The sequence below is a fragment of the Ceratosolen solmsi genome, unplaced genomic scaffold, assembly GCF_000503995.2.
Source record: "Ceratosolen solmsi marchali unplaced genomic scaffold, CerSol_1.0 scaffold35, whole genome shotgun sequence".
Classification (NCBI taxonomy): Eukaryota; Metazoa; Arthropoda; class Insecta; order Hymenoptera; family Agaonidae; genus Ceratosolen; species Ceratosolen solmsi.
In genome coordinates this window covers 8,156,221-8,181,521 of record NW_011948423.1, presented here as the reverse complement: position 1 = coordinate 8,181,521, position 25,301 = coordinate 8,156,221, and the positions used below count along the sequence as shown (strand labels likewise).

The 25,301-nt window shown below is 28.8% G+C and overlaps 4 protein-coding genes and 1 long non-coding RNA gene across 5 annotated transcripts; 3 read left to right on the top strand and 2 right to left on the bottom strand.

The window, feature by feature from the left end:
- The first annotated feature begins 4,971 nt into the window (after positions 1-4,971).
- Positions 4,972-12,149, top strand: LOC105362323 (corneodesmosin). The gene is made up of 7 exons (XM_011499741.1): positions 4,972-5,199; positions 6,192-6,527; positions 7,044-7,295; positions 8,201-8,343; positions 9,826-10,116; positions 11,675-11,919; positions 12,000-12,149. The coding sequence occupies exons 1-7, from the start codon at positions 5,082-5,084 to the stop codon at positions 12,001-12,003; spliced, it is 1,389 nt and encodes a 462-aa protein (XP_011498043.1). The 5' UTR covers positions 4,972-5,081; the 3' UTR covers positions 12,004-12,149.
- Positions 12,150-13,415: 1,266 nt separating this feature from the next.
- Positions 13,416-14,483, top strand: LOC105362322 (uncharacterized). Its single transcript, XR_912881.1, has 2 exons — positions 13,416-13,749; positions 14,338-14,483. It is a non-coding gene; the product is annotated as an uncharacterized LOC105362322 (long non-coding RNA).
- Positions 14,484-15,472: 989 nt separating this feature from the next.
- Positions 15,473-18,811, top strand: LOC105362321 (sec1 family domain-containing protein 2). The gene is made up of 11 exons (XM_011499739.1): positions 15,473-15,582; positions 15,803-16,025; positions 16,096-16,344; positions 16,423-16,698; positions 16,777-16,956; positions 17,032-17,292; positions 17,395-17,523; positions 17,595-17,826; positions 17,903-18,011; positions 18,079-18,216; positions 18,565-18,811. Exons 2-11 carry the CDS (start codon positions 15,834-15,836, stop codon positions 18,782-18,784), a joined length of 1,986 nt encoding a protein of 661 aa, XP_011498041.1. The 5' UTR covers positions 15,473-15,582; positions 15,803-15,833; the 3' UTR covers positions 18,785-18,811.
- A 34-nt stretch (positions 18,812-18,845) lies between these two features.
- Xrcc2 (X-ray repair cross complementing 2) lies at positions 18,846-19,638 on the bottom strand (the record flags this gene model as incomplete). The annotated part of the gene is made up of 1 exon (XM_011499738.1): positions 18,846-19,638. A coding segment is annotated over exon 1 (732 nt), but the record flags the coding sequence as incomplete, so codon positions are not given.
- Positions 19,639-20,473: 835 nt separating this feature from the next.
- On the bottom strand, positions 20,474-25,035 carry LOC105362318 (anoctamin-3-like). The gene is made up of 13 exons (XM_011499737.1): positions 24,984-25,035; positions 24,612-24,891; positions 24,369-24,554; positions 23,950-24,158; positions 23,710-23,848; positions 23,309-23,510; positions 22,893-23,236; positions 22,360-22,599; positions 22,064-22,281; positions 21,781-21,998; positions 21,453-21,694; positions 20,972-21,259; positions 20,474-20,731 (listed from the first exon to the last, which is right to left on the bottom strand). Exons 2-13 carry the CDS (start codon positions 24,729-24,731, stop codon positions 20,498-20,500), a joined length of 2,640 nt encoding a protein of 879 aa, XP_011498039.1. The 5' UTR covers positions 24,732-24,891; positions 24,984-25,035; the 3' UTR covers positions 20,474-20,497.
- Between the last annotated feature and the right edge of the window lie 266 nt (positions 25,036-25,301).

Sequence of the window (25,301 nt, the reverse complement as noted above, 5' to 3'; positions counted from 1 at the left end):
TGAAAACTGGTCCTTACAAAGTTCCTTTTACGGATTTCTGACGAGCGCGATAGCTTATGAAACTTATGCTAGTATGAGACAACGACGTTAAATTTTCAGTAATGTGTATCACATTTTATAAGAAAAATTTTTAAACCATCCCATCCTTGTAATAAGTGAAATGGGGAAGCCATTACGAGAAAGCGAAACATGTTTTGTTTATAGTGATGAAGTATAAAAATTTATTTAATGGGCAAGGATTATTTAAGAAAAAAAATCGTTATTGTAAAGGTGAGTCAGCATCTATCAAGAATGAAAATAAATGATTCGTAAAAAGTGTACGCAATTAATGTAAAATTTACTAATTTACTGTTTTATTTACGAATATATTGATCCGTATCATTAATTTTTACAAAAATTGTACAATAATATTATGTAATGTATAATTTTAATATAAATAATACAATTTAGATTTATGAAGCCTCTTTTTTTTCATTATATATACATATATATATATATATATATATATATATATATATATCGCGTACACTAAATTATTCGCAATTAAATCTTATTTACATATGCAAACTATAATTTACTTTTATTATTTAATTTAATAAATTATCATCGTGTGTAATGCAAATATTAGATATTCATGATAAAATAATTATTTATACCTATCGTCCTACAGACGAAAAAAAGCCTACCCAGAGAAGTTATGTAAAATTAATTCGTAATTGTTTGAGATAATTCATAAAATATTTTGTAAATCAAGCAAAATTAGCTCTATAAAAATGAAAGGGGGGATATAATCACTTTTATAAGATTCTGCCTTACGCTTATGATAAGAAAAACATGAATTTTACAAGTGCTTGCAAGAGTTGAAATTTAGAAAAATCTCACTCGTAATCCTTGGCCTACTCTGTATGAACATTGGAAAAGTAGGATTCCATAAGGATGCGGCAAATCCGGAAAAACATGGCAGCCTGTTCAAAGCTTAAGCTCAGATACGCGGACAAGGATCCATGGCAGACTTACATTCACCTGTAATTAAAGCCGAGGCAAAGCAAAATGATGCGCCTTATCCCTTATCCTTATCGCACGTTGAGTTACATTCGACATGCTTAATTTTTCTCGGAAGGAAGTCGCGATGCGACGTGATTTTGCTCTTCGCTTCACTCCTTCATCGTCCTTTTTTGCTCTTACTTTTTGGTTTTCCTCTTAGCTCTTCTCGGTATGAGGGTAGTATGTTGCGCTCTTTAAAAATTCTCTCGCTACATATGTGCATATACGCAGATCCAAGAGGAAAATAATCTTTAATGGGTTACCGAAGGGGATGCTATTTACTGCCTAAGTACCTTAGTTGAAAAAATCAAATCCTCCTTTGCTAACGATCGTTTTATTACGAAGAGTATCCCTTACTTTCGGCGTAATCTGTTACTTTAAATAGTGTATCTTTGGCCAAGAAGAATTTGATTTTTTTTTAACAGGACTACTATGCTCTCAAAGGACTAATTAAAATAAGTTCATTTTGTATGTAATAAAATGCTCTGCTTTAATTAAGGTAAGAATTGTAGATTTATTATGAAATTTTTTTTCGATAAAAAGCATGAAATGCTGCTCTTTTCAAGAATTTATTTCTACATGTATTTATTTATTTGTCCGTTATCTATTTATTTTTAATGGAATTTTCTTGAATTCTGTAATTAATCGTTATTAAATGCTGCTTATATTGATCATCGTATGAGAGAAAATACGACTATTTAATAAGTTTTAACGTTATAGAAGTCATTTCCTCTTTATTAATGCTTCACACTATATTAATAGAAATGAACATGATTCATCATATTTTGTTTTAGCCTTCGACATCGCTTATTATATACTACCCTGTGAAATAAAATAATTTATGCAAAAATTAGATTTCAAATAAATAAACTGAGATAACGCTTTCTTTTAAAATTATTTGAGTAGGAAACTTTTCTAAAAGAATAAAAAATATATTGTCAGATTAATAATCCATATATAATGTAGTTAATCTCACAAAAAAATGTATATTTAAATAGAGTCTCTTCTGTATAATATACTATAAGAATATAGCGTCAGAGTCGGTGCTATAAGAAGAAAATAAGTTGAACGAATGTAATGATTTTCTCGTCACGATATTCTATAAAAATAACGTTCAACCCTCGTTACAAACTTGCAGCCTGTCGACTTTAACATTATTGAGTATTTAAATTGAACGCAAATTGCCTATGTTCATAGACTGAACTTCATTTTCCAGAGAGTCAAGGTTGGCAAAGAAAATTACCGTGCCTCCTTCTCAAAACATCGCCCCATTGCCGTCGCGTTGACGCTATTTAGAACAAAAAGCGTTCACCGTGAAAAAGGAACAGGTGGCAATGGCGGGAATTTCGTAAATATAGTGATAAAAAATCCATCCTTACCGGTTTCTAACCATTAGGCTCATTTAACATATTATCTTCGCTCGAATCCCCCCCCTCTCTCTCTCTCTCTCTCTCTCTCTCTCTCTCTCTCTCTCTCTCCACCCCTCCCCCTCCTCACCCATCAGCCCCACCGACACCGCCATCAACCCCATACACACGCAATCGTTCGAGCCGACAGCTCATACCGTTTTTTTTTTATTTTTTTTTTATCCAACTTTTACAGCGCTGCATATCGTCCCGAGCATAGTGATTTTTTACATAGGTCCGCTATAATCTCTTGACTTTTTTACGGCATTACGTGATTGAGCCATTTAAAAATCTTTTCGCTCGCTCGTCTTAGCGCAGGAGCCATTCATTGCCCCTGCTAGAACACGTGTCAGTGCAACTTTGTCTTAACATACGTTTGTTTCCTGTTAATAAGTACGTAAGTACTACTGCATCCTTTTTTCATGCTGCATAGGCTTACGAGATGGACATGGAAATTGATACGTGTCACATTGTAAGTATACGTATTACTTTAGCCGTAAATGTATTTATGAAGAACTATGTACAAACATACGTGGTTCATTGACGCTTATTTCTCATCGATTAGTCAATTTTTCTATTAAAAATCATGAATCAACGTGTATTAAACAGGTTTGTAGCTTATTTCTTATTTCCTTTTCTTCTTCTTTTTTTTTCTTCTTCCTCTTTCTTTCTTTTTAAATAACATTTAATTTAATTAAAATTTAAATAACTACTTAATACTGCCCACTTCAAAATTGCTACTTTGTAGCTAACGTTTTTAATAAGTATTCTCTTAAATACTATAGGTCTCTTTCTACCGCGATGTTCTTAAGCGATTTCTCATTAATCACATTTACTTTCATGTTTAATATCCAATGATTATAAATTGAGTAAAGAATTATAAAATTAAAATTCATATTTAAAAACAAAAGAGCTTCAACTAAAATAGATTATCCTTTTTATCGGTGCGACTCTCTAAGCCACTTATCCTTATATTCCTTGTGCCAAAAGGCAGATGATAACTAAATCAAAAAGTCATTCGAATTATGTTATCTACGCCTCTTATATTCCGGAAATGCTTATTTAAGCTTTCAAGTACAATAAACATTAGTATTTATATCGAAATAAATATTAAAAAGTAAAAACATGTTTACAAGAGCTTGTAGTAATAATAATAATTGTAGGCTGCAGGTAGTGTATTCAGAAGAGAAGAAAAAAGGAAGGAAAAAGGAAGAAAAAAAAATAACAAATACACTGAAAATAAATAGAAACTGCAAAGTTTTGTTTCATAAAAGAGTGTCGTCAAGCGAAGATTTTCCCATTACCATAATGATAACGTGATGATCTTCTAGCTCCAACCGGTTCTAAGTACAGCTGTCAAAGGGCTGTAAAAAGCAAATAGATTACTATTACGAACGTTATCTCTTCTTGATACGACTCTCGACTAACTGAAAAAGAAATGATCTTCAAGTCTCCCAATACTCCGTGATATAAAATCCTGGCTTATTGTGGGCAAAAACGAAAAAGAAAAAAGAAAAACAAAACGAAACAAACAAACAGACAAAAAGCGCATTAAAAAGAAAAATGGGAAAAAATTTATAAATTTACGAATAAACTGTTTCTACTTATAACAAAAAAATATATTTCTTGTGTGTGAAATGTCATAAGTACTTTCCGAAAAACGTTTTCTGAGAATTCATGACATTTTAACCGTTTGACTTAAAGTGTTATTTGTGCAAGCTTGATCGTACAAATGGAATTCCACTTGGAATGAATGAAATTGCAATTGAAGAAAACATCGAACACCATTGTATTTATGGTGTAATATTATACCGAATTAAAATAACTTTATCTAATAAGCCTAGAAGAAATTTTCCCTCGTTTAATAATTATTACTACTTTTATTTTCAATATTGATTATTGCTAACAAAATACTCTTTTCCTAATGCAAGTCAATGAAATAATTGAATAGATATGCGATTTAACGATCAAGAAGTATTTCCTTTATTTTAGAGAGATTAAAACTCTTTTCCTGTATAGGAATTATATCTCGCATCCCTAAAATAAACCGCATAAATCCTTCAAATACGTGAGAAATACAGATGAGTTATACTTTATGCAAGCAAAGGAATTATCGTAAATCGGTATCAGTAGCCCCTTCCCATTACAATTCCCTCCCACTCCCTCCCGCTTCCTCCCAATCCCTTCCCCTAGAATCGCCGATCCTCCGAACACATTATTTTTCCCTCCCTTTTTTGATACAGCATACGCACACGCGCACACGGACACGCTCTCTCTCTCTCTCTCTCTCTCTCTCTCGCGCGCGCGCGCGCGCGTTGCAGGAAGTGCACGCAATGCGAACCGAAGAAGAGAACGAGAGAGTGAGCGAGTGAGAGAGGAACGAATGATCGAGAGGGGGTGGAGTGGGGAGGGAAGAAGAGACGAAGACACGAGGCGCGTAATTGGGGTCCTGTGCGTGGCATCAGCCAGGACTCAATGGTGGGGGCAGCCCTATGTAAGCCCTGGGTCAGCCATGGACCAGCGCATCTTCAGAGAGCTAAAGGAGCCACGCGGACAGACGAGCCTTTACTAATCTTGCTACTTCGCTTGGATTTTCGGAAGGCCCCAGTGTTAGTTTTTTTATTTATTTTAATGTCTCGGCTCAACACGCTCGAGATGAAGATTGTCGTGATCGCGGTGTGCTTGTTCGTGCTTGTAGGCGCAAAGCAGCCCGTTAGGGGTCGAAGCAGACAGCTAAGGAGGAACGACGGTAAGTTTTCCCTTGACTCCCTTTTCCGGCTTCGTGCCGACTGTCCCCGTCAGCCTGTCATACGATCACACTTACGATTTGTGTCTTATTACATTTTATTATATTTACGTTGGAAATAATTAGCTTTCCGAGACTCCTTACCTTAGCTTATTTTAGAACTATTTTAGAGTTGACCTTGCTGATAAACGATTAGCGAGAGAGACTGTTCTCTAACATATTTATTTGAAACGATAAAAGATCTTTAACTTTATTTGAAATGAGCGTGTAATTATATTATTAATGATTATATTTTATAATCAACGTATCAAATAAAAAATATCGATATCATTTTATATTAATCTGTTAATCTTGTATTAAAAACTTTTTTACTGTCATTTTAAAGATTTTTTTATTAAGCTAATTGATCTCATGAAGAGACAAGCATTTCTTTTATAAATCACCGTAAATTCTTATTTCTTTTAAATATTTATAATTTCTTTCAAATGTAAAACTAAGATTGCGTATAAAATCAATAGAATACTTGACTTTGCAGCTATTACCTGCAAATAAAATCATATTCTTAAATATATTTTCGGTAAATTGAAGAGATTTTTAATATTTTTATAAATAAAAATCTTACTTTGTGGTTAATTTTTAATAAACGAGGTTTCATTTTGCAAAAATTATAATATTAAATGGAACTTAACAAAAAACAAAATATAATACGTGTGTACTTGACGTTGATTAACATAGCTTTTTTTTATAACTATCATTTTATTTTATCTCTTGTATATATATATATATATATATATATATATATATATATACACATCTTTTTATAACTAATATATATCAATTTCTAAAGTTAAAGTTTTATTTGTTTGTAGTTTTATAAATTTGAAATACAGATCGGCTATTGCTTTTACCTTACAATTTTTGTATTTACATATTCGTCCCTTAAAATCAGTGAAATGCACAATACATATAAAAAAATGTATTTGAATCTTCGATAGAAGTGGCTTCTAATCTGAATTTGGATTCGCTGAATTCAATGGAATCCATCGAAGGGCGACAGTACTACATCCCTCAAGGAGGCTATCCCAATCATGGAGTAGGATATCCAGGCCAAGGTACTCCCGGTGGTTCAGCTGGAACAGGCGGTTCCAGCGGCTCTGGAAGTTCATCCGGTACTGGTGGTTCCGGCAGTTCTCACGGAATCGGCGGATCTCATGGAATCGGTGGTTCTCATGGAATCGGCGGTTCTCACGGAAGCGGCGGTTCTCATGGAAGCGGCGGTTCTCATGGAAGCGGCGGTTCTCATGGAAGCGGCGGTTCTCATGGAAGCGGTGGCTCACATGGAATTGGTGGCTCACATGGAATTGGTGGCTCACATGGAATTGGTGGTTCTGCTGGAATCGGTGGCTCTCATGGAATCGGCGGCTCTCACGGAGCTGGAGGTTCTCACGGAATCGGTGGTTCCGCTGGAATTGGTGGTTCTGGAAGTTGGGGGGGTACCGGATCAAGCAGTTCTGGCGGCTCCGCTGGATGGGGAGGTGCTGCGGGTTCTGGTTCCGGTTCCGGTTCCGGTTCCGGTGCCGGTGGGGGTGCGGGTGCTGGTGCTGGTGCTGGTGGCGGTTCCGGTACCGGTAGCGGTGCAGGTTCAGGCGCTGGCACGGGTGCAGGTTCGGGTGCTGGCACAGGCGCGGGAGCCGGTGCGGGAGCCGGTGCGGGTGCCGGCGCGGGTGCAGGTGTGGGCGCGGGTGCCGGTGCGGGTGCCGGCTCGGGTGCCGGCTCGGGTGCCGGTTCTGGTTCCGGCTCGGGTGCTGGTACGGGTGCCGGTGAAGGTTCGAGTGGATCGATCGGAGGAAGCCCCAACTCGGAAAATGAAATTCCTAGACCATTGCCAGGTAAACCTGGCAAGCCCGTACGACCGCAAGGGTGTCTAGGTGATCGAGGTCAGTTCGCAAGCCCAAAAGGTTGCTCGCATTATCTTAATTGCTGGGACGATGTGGCAGTCGAGCAACAGTGTCCAAGCGGACTCCTTTTTAATGAAAAAAGGCAGTACTGCGACTTTGACTACAATGTAAATTGTGGCAATCGGCCAAAGCCCACGCCGAGTAAGTTTTTTCTTCTTTTGTTTTTGAATCAAATACTTTCCATGTCCATCGACCGTTTAATTTATTAAAATTCTAAAATTCCTTATTCTTCATTATTTCAAAATATATTCGACGTTTTGGAATATACAAAAAAAAATCTTATTGGTTGAGATACGTCGCAGAAATAACGTATTTAATCATTCATTGTTATTAAAATTACTTTCCCAGCCGGAAGTAGTTATAAATGATCGACTTATGATATTACAGCAACATTATAAGGTGTAATTTAAAGTAAATAACTCAAAAAGAATATAAATTGCATATTTACTTTTTCATATTGAAATTATAAAATTTTCTACAATAATGTTATGTAATTTCTATTACAAGTTCCAAATATTTCCAATTATTTTATTTACATAGACATTTTTTTTTTAATTGACAAATTACTTGAATCAATTAAGAAGAATGGGAAAAATAAAATGTAATTTCAATAGCAATGTTGACCAGTAATATTCAGCTCATTAAGAATAATTCAAAATTAAAATAACGTATCTTAAGAATTTTAATAACTCAAAATTAATATATAAGATTAAAACTTAAATTAATAAAAGCGATATTATTATGAAGGAAGGAGGAAAATTAATTACTATACGATACTATGCAACATTACAAGTACTCGTTTGAAGGTTTTGACTTTCAAAAATAAACCAAAATCTATTTTAAATGCATCGGAGCACATTTTGAACACTAAAGTTATCTTGAGCATGTATTATCATATTGATTAAGAATGTTGAATCCTATTTCATCATTATGAAATTGAAGTCTTATAAGGTAATGTGTAGAGAGCGCTTATAGGATAGAGTTAAAGGCCGAGAAAGAAAAGACGTGCAACTTGATGAAAATCTTTTTCTCCGCTTATTGTGCAGAGCCGTCGTTGCCAGGAGGATCGAAGCGCTGTCCCGAGTTAAATGGAAGGTACAGGAGCGCAACGAATTGCTCGGAGTTTTTCGTCTGCCTCGCCGGAAGCCCGATCAAGTTCAGCTGCCCCGCAGGACTCGTTTACAGTGACGTAAGCATATGTCTATCTCCAGCGTCTATTATCCATGAATTTTTATCGTTTTAATAGAGTAAAAAAAATAAATGTGAAATCACAATTACAGCGCAACGCACCTGCGATATCAAACAGTTTAAATTTATAAATTGCTTTTACAAGGAGCTATAGCCGCCCCCTTTCAAAGCAACGCGTACTCGATACTCTTGAAGATTGGTCGATGCGATTGCATAAGTAATCAACATTTTTATTAATATTTTCTTTTCCAAGGCATCGCGTGTACATATGCAAATGTACGAATGCAATGATAAGCTATCGCCAATCGCGCATTACAGACCCGCTTCTATTGCCAATAACTTAATTTTCCATATTACACAATTATCACTGTGCCTTAACTCGAGACTTTATTATAGATGATATTTCATTTCATGAAACATTTATAAATGCATCCTGTAAGCGCATTGTTACTGAGTCAGTTGTATAAAAATACACTTAGTCCAAGAAATGAGTCCGTTAAAATGCATGACGTTATGCGCACAGTTAAAAAAATTAAAATTATATCTCGGTGAAAAGCAAGTCCCATAATAATAATTCTATCTTCGCGTTTAATTGAATTTCTTTTCCCTTATCATAATATAGATCAAAAACATAATAATGCAGATAAAATCTTTTGTTATGCCGTACTACTAAATCGAAATATTCTATTATATTATATTTTACGAAAGAAAACAAGTTTTTAAATATTGAAAAATACAAAGACATAGTCTATACAATTTGCTTGTTAAATTTTAAATAAAATATATTAATTTCTTATATATGCTATCGTATAAGCATATTTTATTATATATATATATATATATATATATATATATATATATATATATATAATTTTAAATCACACTTCTTGAAATGGCTGCAATCAACTTTAATTGATACAAATGGATTTTTAAATTTAAACGCTTATGTCTCGTGAAAAATATATAATTAAAATTTCATTCTTACAGCGTGAAATATAAATATAAGCATGAAATGATAAATTAACACTTTAACGACGCTCCTGAAAACTAAATTCTTTTCGAAATTACTTATTAGATCTTTAAAGTTACCTTAGCACAACTTCAAATCACAGTTTCTTTTCTACTTGCACAGGTACATACAATTTGTTTTATTTATTTATTTTCTTTCATTCTTTATAATATTTTTTTTTTTACATATTTATATATACATTCTATATAAATACATACATATCGCATGTACAACAATGAATAACAAGATGTCTCGAATTAAAATAAACTGAAAAAAAAGAGTATAAAAAGTTTTGTGATTTAAGAGTACGTTAGGCAAACTGCATTTTTTTGTACTCAAAATTCGTAAGGTGTACAGTAAAAATCAGAATGCGCAATATTAGCATGCGCTAGCCATTGCAGCAAATTGAAATACAACACATATTGTAAAAGCTATAACGAGAAAAACAAACAAATAACGATTCAATGAGCACAGGAGACACAAATCTGCGACTATGTGTCGCGCGTGGACTGCAAGGGCGCTGTCACTCCGAGGCCGCTGCCTCCAAGTACAGAAGCACCGCATAGGCCAACGAACCCGCCCCATTTACCGGGAAATGAGTCGCCCAATCCGAATCCTCCCTACAACCCGGGTCAACCAGAATTGCCCTCGCCGATCAATCCCTACAACCCGAATATTTTTGTGCTGAGAGGGAAACCTGAATTCTGGCAGCAGCGTCAAGCCGTTCTTCAATCCGAGCTTGAAAAGGACATTCAGACTCAAAAGGTATTGTAATTTATGCTTCTGCTCCTGCTTTCTTCGCTTACAACAATAACATATTATCATGATCTTTTATTCTATGGATTTAAACGCTATCTAATGAGCGTTATTATTTATCATTTCGATAAATGACCGATAGATCGGGAACTTTTACTGTTTCGTCAAAATCAAAATATTACGTTTGAATTCTTATATATTTCAAGTTTATTATGAACACGGCTTACTAACCTATCACTATTGCTTAGCATTTCATAAAATTTCAAATTAATTGAAATATCGAATTAATGGCAGATTTGCGAGGACTTGGCTCGTTTGTATATTTACTTGTATATTGATATGAGACGTGATGTACGTACAAAATGCCGGTCAGCTTCGTTTACTTCAAAAGTTTCTCAATAATCGGTACTCAATCTTATTTGCAAGCTAAAAAGGTTATTAAGAATATAGGCTTTGCGTTCGTTAAAAATTATAGCTAATTAATCGTTGAAAATTCTATAAAAAAAAATTATTATTCATTTTTCGAGAATAATGAATGCTACAGAAGAAAAAGTTTTATAGCTTTTTGGCAATGGTGATTCGATTAAAATTAATTATTAAAATTAAAATTAATAAAACCGACATTTCTCACTAAAAACTGAAATGCTTTTAAAAATGGGTATTCAGTTTCATTAAATTTTTCCCTTATATTATACTAAGAATACAGCATAAACAGTACCCAGACTTTGCATTCTTAATGTAAGTAAAAAAGAGGGGAAGAGATTTATTTACTGGGCATCGCTTCTAATATTTAACAAGACTATTTTTTAACGAGAAATTGGATAAAACTGATATTACAGTAGCCATTAATTCATAAAATACGAAGAAATAGTTTATTATTCCCGAGTTTAAAGTGATTGAGTAAAAGACTTTGAAGAATATAAGTTAGAATAAAATAAAAAATACTAAATATAGAATGAAACAAGTTCAGAATCATTTTGAAAATTCTATCAAATTATTAATCATATCGTGATCATTTATTGTGCTATTTGAGATCAACTTTTTAACGGATATATCTTTTAACAGAAAACAACTAAATGTACGCGTAAAACGTTTCGATTATGCATTTTCAACTTCATAGATTAGAAACATAATGTAGTAAAATGTTATCAAAAATATTATTTTGGATTTACTCTACAATTATATAGGGACCATTTAATTAATAAATCAATTAATAGATATCCATTTCATAATAAAAAAATTCAATCAAATCATTTTATATTGCCAAATCTTCGATTCACTCGCTTTATTAATTTTATTTTAATATAATAGAAAATAAAAAAAAAACAGATAAATTAGAAGGCTATTGCAATTTTGAGAAAAAAAAACGAATAACTTTACAAAAACTGATAAAATATATGAGTATTAATTCTAGATAAAAATTACCTTATTTATTGAGCTTTTACGAAAAGTATTTAGTTACAAGTATAAACTGTATTACACGAAAATCATGAAACAAAAAGAAAAAGCAAAAAAAAAATTTCGGCTATCGTATGTAAGGAAAATGTATGATTGGCTTTGTAATCAGGATTCGGAACAAGAGGATGAGGAATTTAGCAGCTCGACGATAACGATTCCATGGGAGGTAGCGCATACGATTCCCCAAGAATTCGCGAAGGTGCCATGCGAAAATGGCGAAGTGCATCGGCTAACCGAATCCTGCACGAGTGTTGTTGTGTGTAGGAATCACAGACCACAACTTATAAATTGCCAAACAGGTTACACGTACGACAAACCGTCGGATTCATGTAGACCCTTCACCTTATCCAAATGGTAAATAGTAAACACTTCGATCTCGCATTCTTTTAATTGCAATATTAATAATTTTTTATTGTTTTTCTTTTTCAATGCAGCTAGGCGACAGAGCATCTAATAAAACTGACTGACAGAATTAAGAACAAATTGTATTATTAATTATTTTATTTTAATTTTAAGCGAACGCGACTGTTCTTTGATGAACGGGGAATTCCTCTAGAATATACGCACACGCGCACACACGCACGCGCACACACGCACACGCACGCACGCACGCACATACACGCACACACACGCACATACATACACACACACACACACACACACACACACAGAGTTGTGCGCACCCGTACGCACGTCCGCAAAAATAAATTAATGCGGCTTATAAAATTCAATTGATTTTATATTCTAAAATTTTCAAAAACTTTCAATTTCTATCAATCAACATTTTCCTTTTTCATTATATTCATTGTATACATTTACTATTTATATTATTATTATTGCACTTTAAATTATATTCTCACTGTAAATCACTTTTATGAACTTTCTGAAGTGGTATATAAAATTAACTAGAAATTAAATAAATCACAAAATGAAAATGATTATTTAGTTTTGAAATAATCGAACGAAACTATCAATAATTAGTTTCAATTTAGATATTAATAAATTTATATTTTAAGAAATGTAGTTGTTAAATTTTAGTACTGTAATATTAATTAAGAATATAATTTATTTTTATAATATCATCTTCTTAATTATTGAAATGATGAAAAATTATTTTATTTTATTTTGTAAAGATCATTGATCAAATTTTTATTACATAAATCTGTATTTAAAATTTTTATTAATTCTAATAAAAGCGATATTATACATAAATTAAAATAAGAATGACGTTAATCATTTATATCGAATAATAATTTATAAATAATACTTATAAAATAAGATTTTTTATAAATTTATTATATTTAAATAAAAATAAAAAACATTGAAAATAAATTTTTGAAAAATGAAGATTTTATATCCAAATAAATATTATTTTAAATAATAATAATTAAGATTTCGAAATAAATATATGTTTTATAATTGTATAAGTTTTCTGTTAATTCTACAATGGCAATATAACTATAAATAAATACATGTAAACTCTGTTTAGTACAATTAGACTCAAGCGAAAAGTACGATTCTGAAAATTCAAATGTAGTATATTCCCCCTCCTCTTGATATTATAACTTTAAAAATAAACAATCCAAATATTCAGTGGAAAATGTTTCAGCCCACGAAGTTAGCAAGTAGACTTTGACGATTACATAGGTTTAGAAACTTTTTAATCTTTCTTCTTTCTTTTACTATCTCTCTTCCTCTTTCTCTCTCTCTCTCTCTCTCTCTCTCTCTCTCTCTCTCTATCTATCTATCTATCTATCTATCTCTATCTCTATCTCTCTCTCTCTCTCTCTCGCTCTCTCTTCCTTTCCCCCTGTTTGTCTTTCATTTTTTCGCTAATCCTGATTCCCTAATAATATAATTTACAAGTACGAATTTAATAAAAAATTCATAATAGTAATACATTCAATCCCATGGCTTTTTCTATCGAAGCTCTTCAGAGTAAATCCAAATTAAATACAAAATATCGACAACATTCAATTACGTTGTGGTCGGAGCTGAGATTGAGAGAAGACCAATCCATCCTCTTTTCAGTGATACCAAATTTAAAAAATCTCGCAATATCACTTTTTTATAAAATGAAAGACATATTAAAAATAAATAACGACAATCGAAAGGTGCTAATTTTAAACTTAGACGAAGAAAATCTTGAAACTATTACTGTCGCCGAAGAAACAAACTCCGAAGGTTTGTATATATCATAAATTTTTCTCACATACAATTTGTCACCTTACTTTCTTTAAAATAAACACTTAAATATCAATAGTGAACATTTGTATTATTGTTATCTTATATTATAATTTTAAAAAAATTTTATATTTTAATAACGTATTTGTGGACTTTGAGTTTAAGATTTTCAATATATTTAATAATATTGAAAAACTTTACAGTTACTTTCATTTAATACATGTCACATTTTCAATATTTATTTCTTTGTCTTATAAATAATATATATTTAACTAAACTTTCGATTCTAAAGTATTTTCAGGAAATATAAAAAAAAAAATTACATTCAATTTTTATATTTTTAAACATTTATCCATGAATTATTATGAATAATTTTATTAATTATTATTATGAATTATATTTAAATACCTTGAATAAGTATTTAGAATACAGATATGTCCTATTGTGTATTTCCTATGTTTTTTCTCATAAAGAAGTAAATAAAGGACTTTTATATTTATCCATGCTCGATACACTTAATCCTCCTTATATATTTTTTTTATTTAAATCGACACTGATCGTTTAATTAAAATTTATTTTTATTTTCAGGATTTATTCAAGTTAATTTTACAAAGAAAATCAAAACCCTTGAAAATTGAATATTGATATTAAGTAGATATATTTTCAGTCATGACTAAAAAATACGCAACAATGTATTGTACAATCATCTAAATAAATAAACATATCATTATTTATCTGCAGCAAACTATTATTTCTAAATACTTTATATTAAATGATTTATTAATAACATTCTCATAATATGATATACGTAATAATAGAAAACTAGAAAAAATTCGAAAACTTTTAAGCTCCTTTTGTAAGTGTTATTAAATATATGCTTTTTAAATAAATTATTAATATATAATTTCATTGTGTATTATTATAGTAATTTACTATTATCATTAACATTTTTTAATTGTGACAGTGGTTGAAAACATGTATCGTACATTTTATATGGGTTATTTAGAGTAAAAGATCGTAATTATAATTAAATTAAATATACTAATCGAATATTGGCTATTAAACAAATTGATATAATTCTAAATAAATTAAATATTAAATAGACTGCAAAAATTCAGTACGACTGTGTTAAAAAAAAAAAGTTGATTGTTTTCTTCGATTTATTGTTTCTTCTACAAAATGAGATGAAAAATCTATATTTTAATTTCCGAATATTTTTCCAAAATACAAGTGTCTACATGAGTACCTACCTAGAAGTTGTGAGAAGTAATAACAAGATTTGATAAAACAGAAAATGAATAAATAAAAACATATATTAACTTGATTTATCTATTATGTTTTAGACAAAATGTTAACGTCTCAAATTGCTTATATTATGTGAAAAACAAGATTATGCTTCAAAACTCGAACAAAATTTTTACTTTTATATACGAAAATTAATTTCAAATTAAATTATGAATTCGTAATTATCTAAGCATATTGTGCTAATTCTTCATTATTGAGAAAACAAAATAATACTGATATTGAATGTATTTTCTTTTTTTAATTTATCTGCATTTATCTTACCTTCTTATCTCTAGATTATCAGCGGCTTTATGTTATGACCAAATATATGTATTTTATGCAAGTAATTATTTTTAAGTGATTTCATTGTTAAAAATTACATTATATTAATTACAGTATACAACATATCAATAAATATTATCTTTAGTATATTTGTTAAACTATTTGTTTAAATAACACTTCATACCTCGCATATATAATTCTTGAATGTGTCGTGTAAACATGCAATTATTCACTATGCAGAAGTGAACATCTACTGTAGTGTCATAGGTTAAGTATTGAATTGTCAGTCAATTATTATGATATTTAATGTTTAGTAACGTTTTAAAGCAAATAATCATTATTATTTTAGTGAAAAATTTTGAATTGATTCCTTTTGGATATTGTTTATTTAATTAGAGAATCATATAAATAAGATATGAAAGGAAATTTTATTTATATGAGATTTTATATGTATCTTTGCAATAAAAATTTATTTAATATAATTTAGGAAATATGTATCTTAGTAGAACAATAACATAATGATTGGTGATTTACAAGAGTTTGTCGATGCTTGTTGGAAGGATGTTCTGTCAATGGTAAACGAGACAGCTGTTTATATTGATCATGCAGCAGCAGAATGTCTACATTGGTACACGGGTGATAAAGCATATATAACTTTAAAAGATGCTGGTGCAATTTCTGTTCATGAATTATCTGTAGATAATTTGCGTGTAAATATTTATTAAATTATATTATTATTATATTATATACCTTTCTCTATTTTATGTGGTTTTATTTCAGAATGTTCAGGCTAAAGGAGCAAAAAAAGCTGTAATAATTTCTACATCAAAGAATGCTTGTATTTACCAAAATACATTAAAATTAATTATAGATAAAAATAATTTTGAAAAATGTATAATAATCTGTACGGTAAATCAAACAATTTTAAATTATACATCAGTTTCACCTAATTGTGAAGAAAATGAAAATAGTTATGATGCTTTAAAAAGAGATATATTATATTGGATGAACGATAGAACAATTTCAAAGGTAATTTTTAAATAAAATAATATTTCATATTTCATTATAATATGCATATGTATTATAATTTTCATAAAATTTGTTTAGAATGCAAATGTGACGATAATGTTTAAGCCAATTTTCGTAGCATGTTTAAAGAAAAATGTATTTGTTACACCACCTTTTGGAAATTTAACTGCATCTGATTTTGAAGTATTGAGTACTGACTCGATATTTAGTGATACCATTAAACACTTAATAACCTCATTTCATCATCTATTTTCTTATTATAATGTAAAACAAGATATTTACTCTTTAGGAAAAATGAGTAATTATGCAGCAAATGAATTAAACCGTTTTTCTACAATGATGAATAAATCAAATGTAAAATAAATTATGTTTTAACATGAACATTTAAAAGTTTAATATTTTTACATATATTTATATTATATATTTATACAGAGTAGAATGAAAACAAGGAAAATATCTGTAATATTTGTAGATAGATTACTCGATTTATCAACAATGTGCAGTTACAATTCAGAATCGATATTAGGAAGGATCTTATGTACACTACCTCATTTACCACATCACTCCAATGATATTGCAGTACTTATGGACAATCTTAGCCTTAAGAGCGAAGTAAACATTATTTATTTTATTACACTAACAAATTTTATGTATACAATTTAATAATTATAATTTTATAATTAACAGAAATGTTCATTATCTTTGATTGTCCCAGGATGTTTAGCAAGTAATAATGAAGAATTGATGGATATACTTTTTAATAAGAAACAAGAAATAGTTTTATTAATGTTAAACAAAATGTTGATAGATATGTCAACTAGCAATGAAAGTCCAAAATCTCATAAAATCTTAACTAGAATTTCTGTTCATAGTTTAGAGAAAAATATTAAAAAATTTCGAGATACAGAAAGTCTGGAGTCCTTATCTAATAACAGTAAAAAACTTCAGGTAATTGTACTTTTTAGTAAAATTTTGATTAAAATTACAAGATTACTTATATATATATATATATATATATATATATATTTATGTATTTATTTTATTTTAAAGTTGATGTCTGCAGTAGTGCAAGCACTTAAATCAAATAAAACTGCTAAAATTGAATTTATTATAAGTTTAGAAAAATTAATCTTGCAAAATTTGGCAGTTAGTGGAGATTCTTCAAGTGTATTATCACAAGTAAATCTTTCTTAGATCTATATTATAAAAAAGTAATGTTTATTTTATAGCGATATAATTTGTGTTTATAGTTCAGTAACATTATAAAGACAAGAATAACGAGGGGTTTGGATATGGAGAATTTATTGGTACTTTTAATTTATCTATATGCATTGGCTGGTCCAGATATAAAATTTTCTGACATTCATGAAAATGAATTAAAAACGGCTTTAAACACTGCAATATACGAAGATATAAAAAATTCTAGCAATGTAGAATCGACCAATGAACTTTCCGCATATTATCAAACTTTATTACTTTTACGTAAGCAATTACTTATATGCGATACAACATAAAATAATATGTTTTAATAGTTATAGTGGATGTATTATAAGAATAGGTGCTACCGATGACGAGGCTACAAGAGAAGCGTCAGTGAAAATGACAGAACAAATAATGGAAATGTTACATAAAACCTCTTTACAAAGGCAATCACTAAAGAAGTACAGGTAAACTACCTTATTAATTGACCATTGCATATAATAAAATAATGTAAATATATCTTTATGTATATAGACAAGTAATAAATAAATCTAATCCACATAATATGGCCCAACATGTTGGTATTTTAGAGAGATTTGTTAGAGATTTATTGGATAGAACGTCGTATATGCCAGATTTAGGATTCATTGACACTGTACCTTCACTATATAAGTATATTATTTTATAACGATATTTTAAGAAAAACTTTGAATATTTAGTAATTTTTATTTTTATTATGGTCATAATTAATTTTTAATTATTAAAAATTAAAATACAAAATCTATGTTGAAGTATTTTTGAAAATTTTTTATATATACTTGAATATTTGTTCTTTAATATTATTTATTTAATTTATAGAATCAAAAGCGTTGTTATATAAGTATTATAAATTATATTTTAATTAATATCTTATTTAAATGTGATTTTATTTTAAATTTATAAATTTAGTAATTTGATAATAATCTGATAATATACTTTGATTAATATTTTAAATACATAATACTTAATTTGTTTTATTAGATATCTAGTAGGTGATAATGAAGTACATCATCCTTGTGATTCTCCCTGGGTTATAATATATGTTCTTGGTGGTATTACCCCAGATGAAATAAGGACCATAGAAAATATTCAAAAAACTAAAGAAGTAACATCACCTATAATCACTATTGGAGGAACGAGGTTGTTAAATCCACAAGAAGTGGTGGATAAGATTTTATTATCATATATTAAAAATATCTAAATTTTTATCAAATTTTTATTTGTTTATTTTCTTGTACTATCCATATAAAATTAAATTCATTAATTTTATAATGTAATTGTTTCTTGTCATTTCCTGATTTAATATCACATATTAATTCATTAGAATTTTCATTTTTAGTTAGACATATTTTATAACGAATAATCTTACTTTCTTCATACCAATATACAGTTTTTTTCTTAGACTCAAAATTAAATTGTTTTGTATACAATATTACTACTTTGAAATCTATGGTTTTTTTTTTAATACTATTGAGCATTTTTATTAAATATAAATCATAAGATAAATAATCTTTTTGTTGCCAATAATAAGCACTTATACTGTCCACAATAATGAAACCTATTCCTTTGTATTTCAATAAAATATTATCTAACGAATTAAGTATTAATAAAAATTGTGAATGATTATAACAGTTAATGATTTTTAAATTATTTAACATTTCTTTAACAAGATTATCTACATTAATTGGTCCGTGGAAATCACAAACATTAGATCTTACAACATTGTAAAGGTTAGACATTTGAAACTGATTTTCAGTATTTATAAAAAGTACTTCTACACCTAGACCATTGTACTGCAATGGTAAAATACATTTTGCAATAAGTTTACTTAACAAGATAGATACACCACTTGAAATGGTACCTTTAATTTCAATAATATCAGTATTTTCAAGTTTATTGAAAAAGAGATCGTTGTCTAAATCTTGAACTGATGGTCGATCAATCAATCGTCCAATAACTTGTAAACCTGACTCAATTACCAATTCAGTGTTCATTACTCGATTTAAAATTCTTGTATTTTATAAAAACAAAAATTACAAAACATAAATAATGTTAGGTTACCGTACATTAATGACTAATTTACAATGTCAGAATAAATTTTCATACAAATTGATGGAAGATGTCTCTGACTTCACATAAATCCAAGAAGCCGAATATATAAAAATTTGACCAAGTTTCGAATTAACATTGTACCTATAAATATCATTTAATATAATTTCTAATAATAAAATATGCCCTATGACAACAATTTTCCTAAAAAAAAAAACTATCTAAAAATCTATATATGTGATACATTTTCATACAAAACAGGAGATTATACTTTGTTTATTCTTCATTAGGTACTATTTCAAAGCCAAATATATTTCACTATTAATCAAATGATTAATTTATTAAAAATAAATCAAAATGAATATATATTTTTTTTCATTTTTTTTTTCTGTATAAAAAAATACAAAAATTTCATTTTTTAGATCCTCCTCCGATCCTATATTATTTTCAGTAATATTATTTTAATTGATGTCATTGATATTCATGGTTAATAAAAGTAGAGGCAAGTTTTGAAATTATTATTTTTTTAATACCATAAATAGTACATTTAACAATTAATGCAATAATTCAAGACATTCAATATATACAATATTAATATATTTTATATAAAATATTCGCACATATATCGATTTTCAATTTTATAATAGTTGAAATTTTTAAAAAATTTCGCGCATAAAATTTAAAAAATATTAACAAATATGATATTACATATAATTCTTTTATATTCAATTTATACTATGTAACTTCGTAAATATCGAATAAAAATAAAAATAAAAATTATTTAATTTAAATAAATTAATTAATTTAAGCTTTATAACAAATGAAAAATATTCTAATTAATTTAAAAGGTACAACTTATAAAAGTTCACAAATCATTGTTATCAGAGTCATCTATACAAATTTTTCTATTTCTCAAATTATCATCATTCCTATTGAATGGTTGATCATTAAAATATATCCTACTATTAACTCTTTCGGATTCGCGCTTTATCGTTAGGTCTTCTATTAAGAAGGCTTCTCGTTTAATTTGAGCTTCGAGTTTTCGTGGTATACCAGTTAGACACCACTGCACAGCCATTGTTACGACACCAACCACATTCTAAAATTAAATTTCAACTTTTAATTACGATTTTTTTAATGATGCTACTTTATTTGGTTTAAATTTTATGTATATCAGTTTTATTTAGTTTGATTTAGATTATACAATTTTCAATCAAAATAATTAAAAATATTTGTGTATTAAAAAAAAAAATAATAACAAAAAATATAATAATATAGCAAAATACTAAAATGAAAACATTAAATTCTCATATTATAAAAAAAGAATTGTATTAATTACCTGAAAAACTACGACAAAAGCTAGTCGAGCAGCAAGAATATGCCAATATATAGTTGGTCTTTTATATGGTAGTTCAATATGATTAGGTGGATTTCGATATTCTGCATATCGACACATAGTTATATTATTGAAGGAACTATACAAAGGTGCTGTCCCATTAGCAAAATCTTTAGTATCAAAAATGGCAAGACTATGATTCAAAAAACCAATATCTGTTTTGTCCGAGTTAACTTTAATCATATACACTAATCGAGGAATAAATGTTGAAGAAAATGCTATTATGAACCCCTAAAATAAAATATGATTGATTAAATTTCATATGCCAGAAATAATTTGAAAGAAGAAATTTTTTTAAACAATATATAAATATTTTATATTATCTTCTATTTGTAATTTTTATAGACACTTATTAGAAAATTAAAAATTAAATGCAAAAATAAAAAAAATTATATGATTATTGAAGATTCATAAATTTGCATACATTTGTCATGACTGATATACGAGCTAATGTATCAAGAATACGTCCCCAAATGCCAATATCACGAGCCCGACGCGGAACAGGTCTACGGTAGTGTCGTAAAAATTTTGCAGCATCTAAACGCATTTCAAATACATTGTTTACTAAAGCAAATAATGGAGCCAATGGAAAGGCTACCACAAAAAGTGTTATAAATCCAAACTGAATGACCATTTCTAAATATTCATCATACAATCCTCTAGCACCTGTAAAAATTTTTAAAATAAAAATGTGCTACTTAAATTGTAAATTTATATAAAAAAAATAATAATAATAAATAAATAAAACCTACTCCAATCAAGAAGCTTTAAATCACGTATCCATTGACTACGAGGAACTATAGGGTCCTTCTGCTTAAGACCGGTATGAATACGAAATAATGCCCAATACTTGTATAAAATTGGTAAAATCATTTCTATCACTGTATACACAGCTTGTTTTCCAACCATAATGATAGTTAGCTGAATGGAGAGTTCCATTAAACATCCACCAGGTGAACATTCTTCTTGCCTAATTTAAACACATTCATCATTAACTATTACATAATTTTTAATATTTACATCAATTGGACCTACCTAAAGCCGAGAATTTTATTGTATTTCTTAGGATATCCAACAAATTTACCTTTCAAAAAGGCGACGTAAAATATCGAGGCGTAATAGTTAATAAATTGGAATAAATAAATTTTCAGAGTTAAACTATCATCAAATTCTGTTTGAGTTCTTAATAATTCCAATTCTGTTAAATATACAGCTAACCAATCATAAATATAATTAAGTACCAAAATACAAGCCTAAAAATAAATTACACATTATGCGGATAAAACAAATTAACGAATTATACCATTCGAGTGAAATAGTTTGCAAAATACCAAATTGATTCCAGCTGCGATTGCTGGTATCGCAAATGTTCTATAACTCAATGAATCGACTTCCCGTCCAAATAGTGACGTTGAAGTAATACTTGCCATTCGATATAAAACAACAGCAAATACCGCTGCAAGTGCTAAAGCAGTCAATAATAAGACAACGGTAAAACTAAAAAATGTCACTGGTACTCGTACTTTCCAAAAACTTATATGAGGTTGTTTTTCTTTTGTAATAGGATTTATCTGAAACAAAAAAATTATTTCCAATAATAAAATATTTGTATAAAAATAGAATAAAGAAGAATACAAAGAACAATAATTAGCGTACAATGATATTAAAATTTTCTCAATGATGTATAGAATATGAATTAGAAAATAAAAAACACAAAGCAGTATTAGTAAAAAATTAAATTAACTTAAAATTTTTTATTAAATATTCATAGATTATTTAATTTTACAATACAACAAAAATTATAGCAATATATTTAAATAATTGGATATATTTAAATGAATTTGTAAATATTTAAATAACGTACTTTTTCTTTAACTTTAAATATTTTCGTTTTAGCAAGAGTGGACAAATATTGCGGTCGTGAATAATCTGTTGTTCTATCCCATCCAACTAATCCCCAATGATAGCTTAATACTGCTGCTCTTCGTTTCCATAACTCAATATAAAGCATAGACCACACTGACATAAAAACTGCAAAAAAGATCATAGCAGGATTGTCAAATAAATACGTTACACGTGTTAATAAACAAGTTTCACTTAATCTCCAAAAATCACAGGTCTTATCACATTGGGGACACATAATAGTATCTTTGGCCCAAGTACTACATGCATCTTCAGCTAATTGATTTGAATTTATAGTTATCAGACCTGTACATAAAAAAAAAATGAATTAGTTTAATGAATTTTTACTACATGGATACATAACATTTATAATTTTACCATAAAAAAAACATAAAAGACCAACGATACTTGCTGGAATAAGCATATAAGTATAAAATCCTAGCCATGCAAAATACATGGCGAAAGTAACACCAAAATATTCTCGTATTGTATCCAATGGCTGCAATTTTATCCATTTTTTTGTTGAAGCCCATTCTTCAAAAAGTAAATTTCTAGTAGTTCCTTTTTGTTTGATAGTACCCTTAAATAAATTTTGAATACAAACGTGTATTCAGAATATTAAAATATGTTTCAAATTACATATATATTCTTATAAATGTATAGATAATAATACATTAATAAAAAGTTAAGTAATAAAAATGCATACAAAATTTAAACAAACATACTATTTAATACTAGCCAATAATTTAGAAATTCTACATTAAAGTGATAAGGCTTACATCATGCAAAGGATATGCAGCAGTATAAACTCCAGCAGCTAACAAACGCTGAATACCTTCACACTGTCTTTCCAAAATAAAATTTACAATCATCACACGAATATGTGTAGTAAAAAAATTCTTGTCCTTGGTATCAAATCTTTTGTATTAGATAGTGGAAAAATAAATCAACTAATTATTTTCTTCTACAACATGCATGCATGAATAAACAAACGTTTTATACTTTAATGTAATACCTACAAGTAATCTTTATCTCTGGAATATTCAGCTGCTAATTTAAACTCTGTGGGTGGAAATTTAGAAGAATCAAGTTGTGCAAAACTGCACAATTTAATAAGCCATGATCTTGCATCATCAAATATATTTGTTTCTTCTATAATATCTTCATTACCCACTGACTTAATTGGCATTCGAAGTTTCATAATTTCACAGTATCTACATAGAACTTCCTATAAAAATAAAATTTTATAACTGAATAGGAAAATTGATCTTTAGTCTTGATTTAATTAATTATTTAATTAATTATTTTGTTGCATCAATTTTGATAATAATATAAATGTTACAAACAAAGATCAATTTATTATTCTGAGACTATTTACAATATGTAAGGCACGTCAAAATTATAATTCTATTAAAAGAAGAGTGATAGAATAAATTACTTCTGGGGCATAAATTTTAATGAAACACAATTGACGGTTTTGTTCATATTCTAAATGTAATCCTTGATCTATCAGACTTCGTTCAAATATTTCTCTTTTTTGTATATGATTATGATTACTGGTATCAACATAAGCTAAAGTAAAATCAACTTCTTTGTTGTTAGATTTATTTCCATTGTTTGTTTCCTATTAAAATAAAAAATAATTAAATGTTTATTAAGATATTTAAATAAAAATACTTACCAAATGAACTGAATAATTATCTTGTTCGATGGAAATGATTCTTTGACTTAGATCCAATGGAATTTGATCGTTATTCAAATGCGATGTATCTAAATTTTTTCTTATTTCCATATCTTTCATTATTTTTATTTAAAAAATTATATAGCTTTAATGTTCGTATGTTTCTTATTTACTTCTATAATTCTTTTATTAAATGAACAATGGAAATCGTCTCATTCTACAAAAATTTAGATTCCATGAATAAATTCACTTATTATCCATTGACAGAAATTTGATTTTACTAAAAAATTTGTAATATTACTTTATTTTTGAGAAAATATAATTTAAGGCAAGTACAAAATTAACGATAAAATGCAGATTTTAATAGCTTACATTATTGACTTTATCAATCACTGGTAACTGTCATCCGCTCTACCGAAATTTTAATTTTACCTCATATATATATATATATATATATATATATATATATATATATATAACACATATTTTTATTTTATTTATTATTTATATAGAGCATCAAAATCTATTTATACAAATAAAAAGATTTGTAATTTTAGGAAACCTGGAAATTTTCTTCAACAGCGGCAATTCATTTATTCGGTTTATTCTGAATTGCATTCACATATATGCACAGATTAACCTTCGTATTCCAATTCCAAAAATACTGTTGCTCGTTATCGATTACTCATC

Bases quoted from the DNA above. Each gene is read 5' to 3' on its own strand.
- LOC105362323 (XM_011499741.1), top strand. From the start codon at position 5,082: ATGTCTCGGCTCAACACGCTCGAGATGAAGATTGTCGTGATCGCGGTG. The intron at 5,200-6,191 runs GTAAGTTTTCCC...AATCTTCGATAG, and splicing joins ACAGCTAAGGAGGAACGACG to AAGTGGCTTCTAATCTGAAT. The intron at 6,528-7,043 runs GCTCACATGGAA...GATCGATCGGAG, and splicing joins CGGTTCTCATGGAAGCGGTG to GAAGCCCCAACTCGGAAAAT.
- LOC105362318 (XM_011499737.1), bottom strand. From the start codon at position 24,731: ATGAAAGATATGGAAATAAGAAAAAATTTAGATACATCGCATTTGAAT. The intron at 21,999-22,063 runs GTAGGTCCAATT...TGTTTAAATTAG, and splicing joins AATAAAATTCTCGGCTTTAG to GCAAGAAGAATGTTCACCTG. The intron at 20,732-20,971 runs GTAATTAATACA...ATTTAATTTTAG, and splicing joins CTTTTGTCGTAGTTTTTCAG to AATGTGGTTGGTGTCGTAAC.
- LOC105362321 (XM_011499739.1), top strand. From the start codon at position 15,834: ATGATTGGTGATTTACAAGAGTTTGTCGATGCTTGTTGGAAGGATGTT. The intron at 16,957-17,031 runs GTAAACATTATT...TATAATTAACAG, and splicing joins ATCTTAGCCTTAAGAGCGAA to AAATGTTCATTATCTTTGAT. The intron at 17,293-17,394 runs GTAATTGTACTT...TTTATTTTAAAG, and splicing joins ATAACAGTAAAAAACTTCAG to TTGATGTCTGCAGTAGTGCA.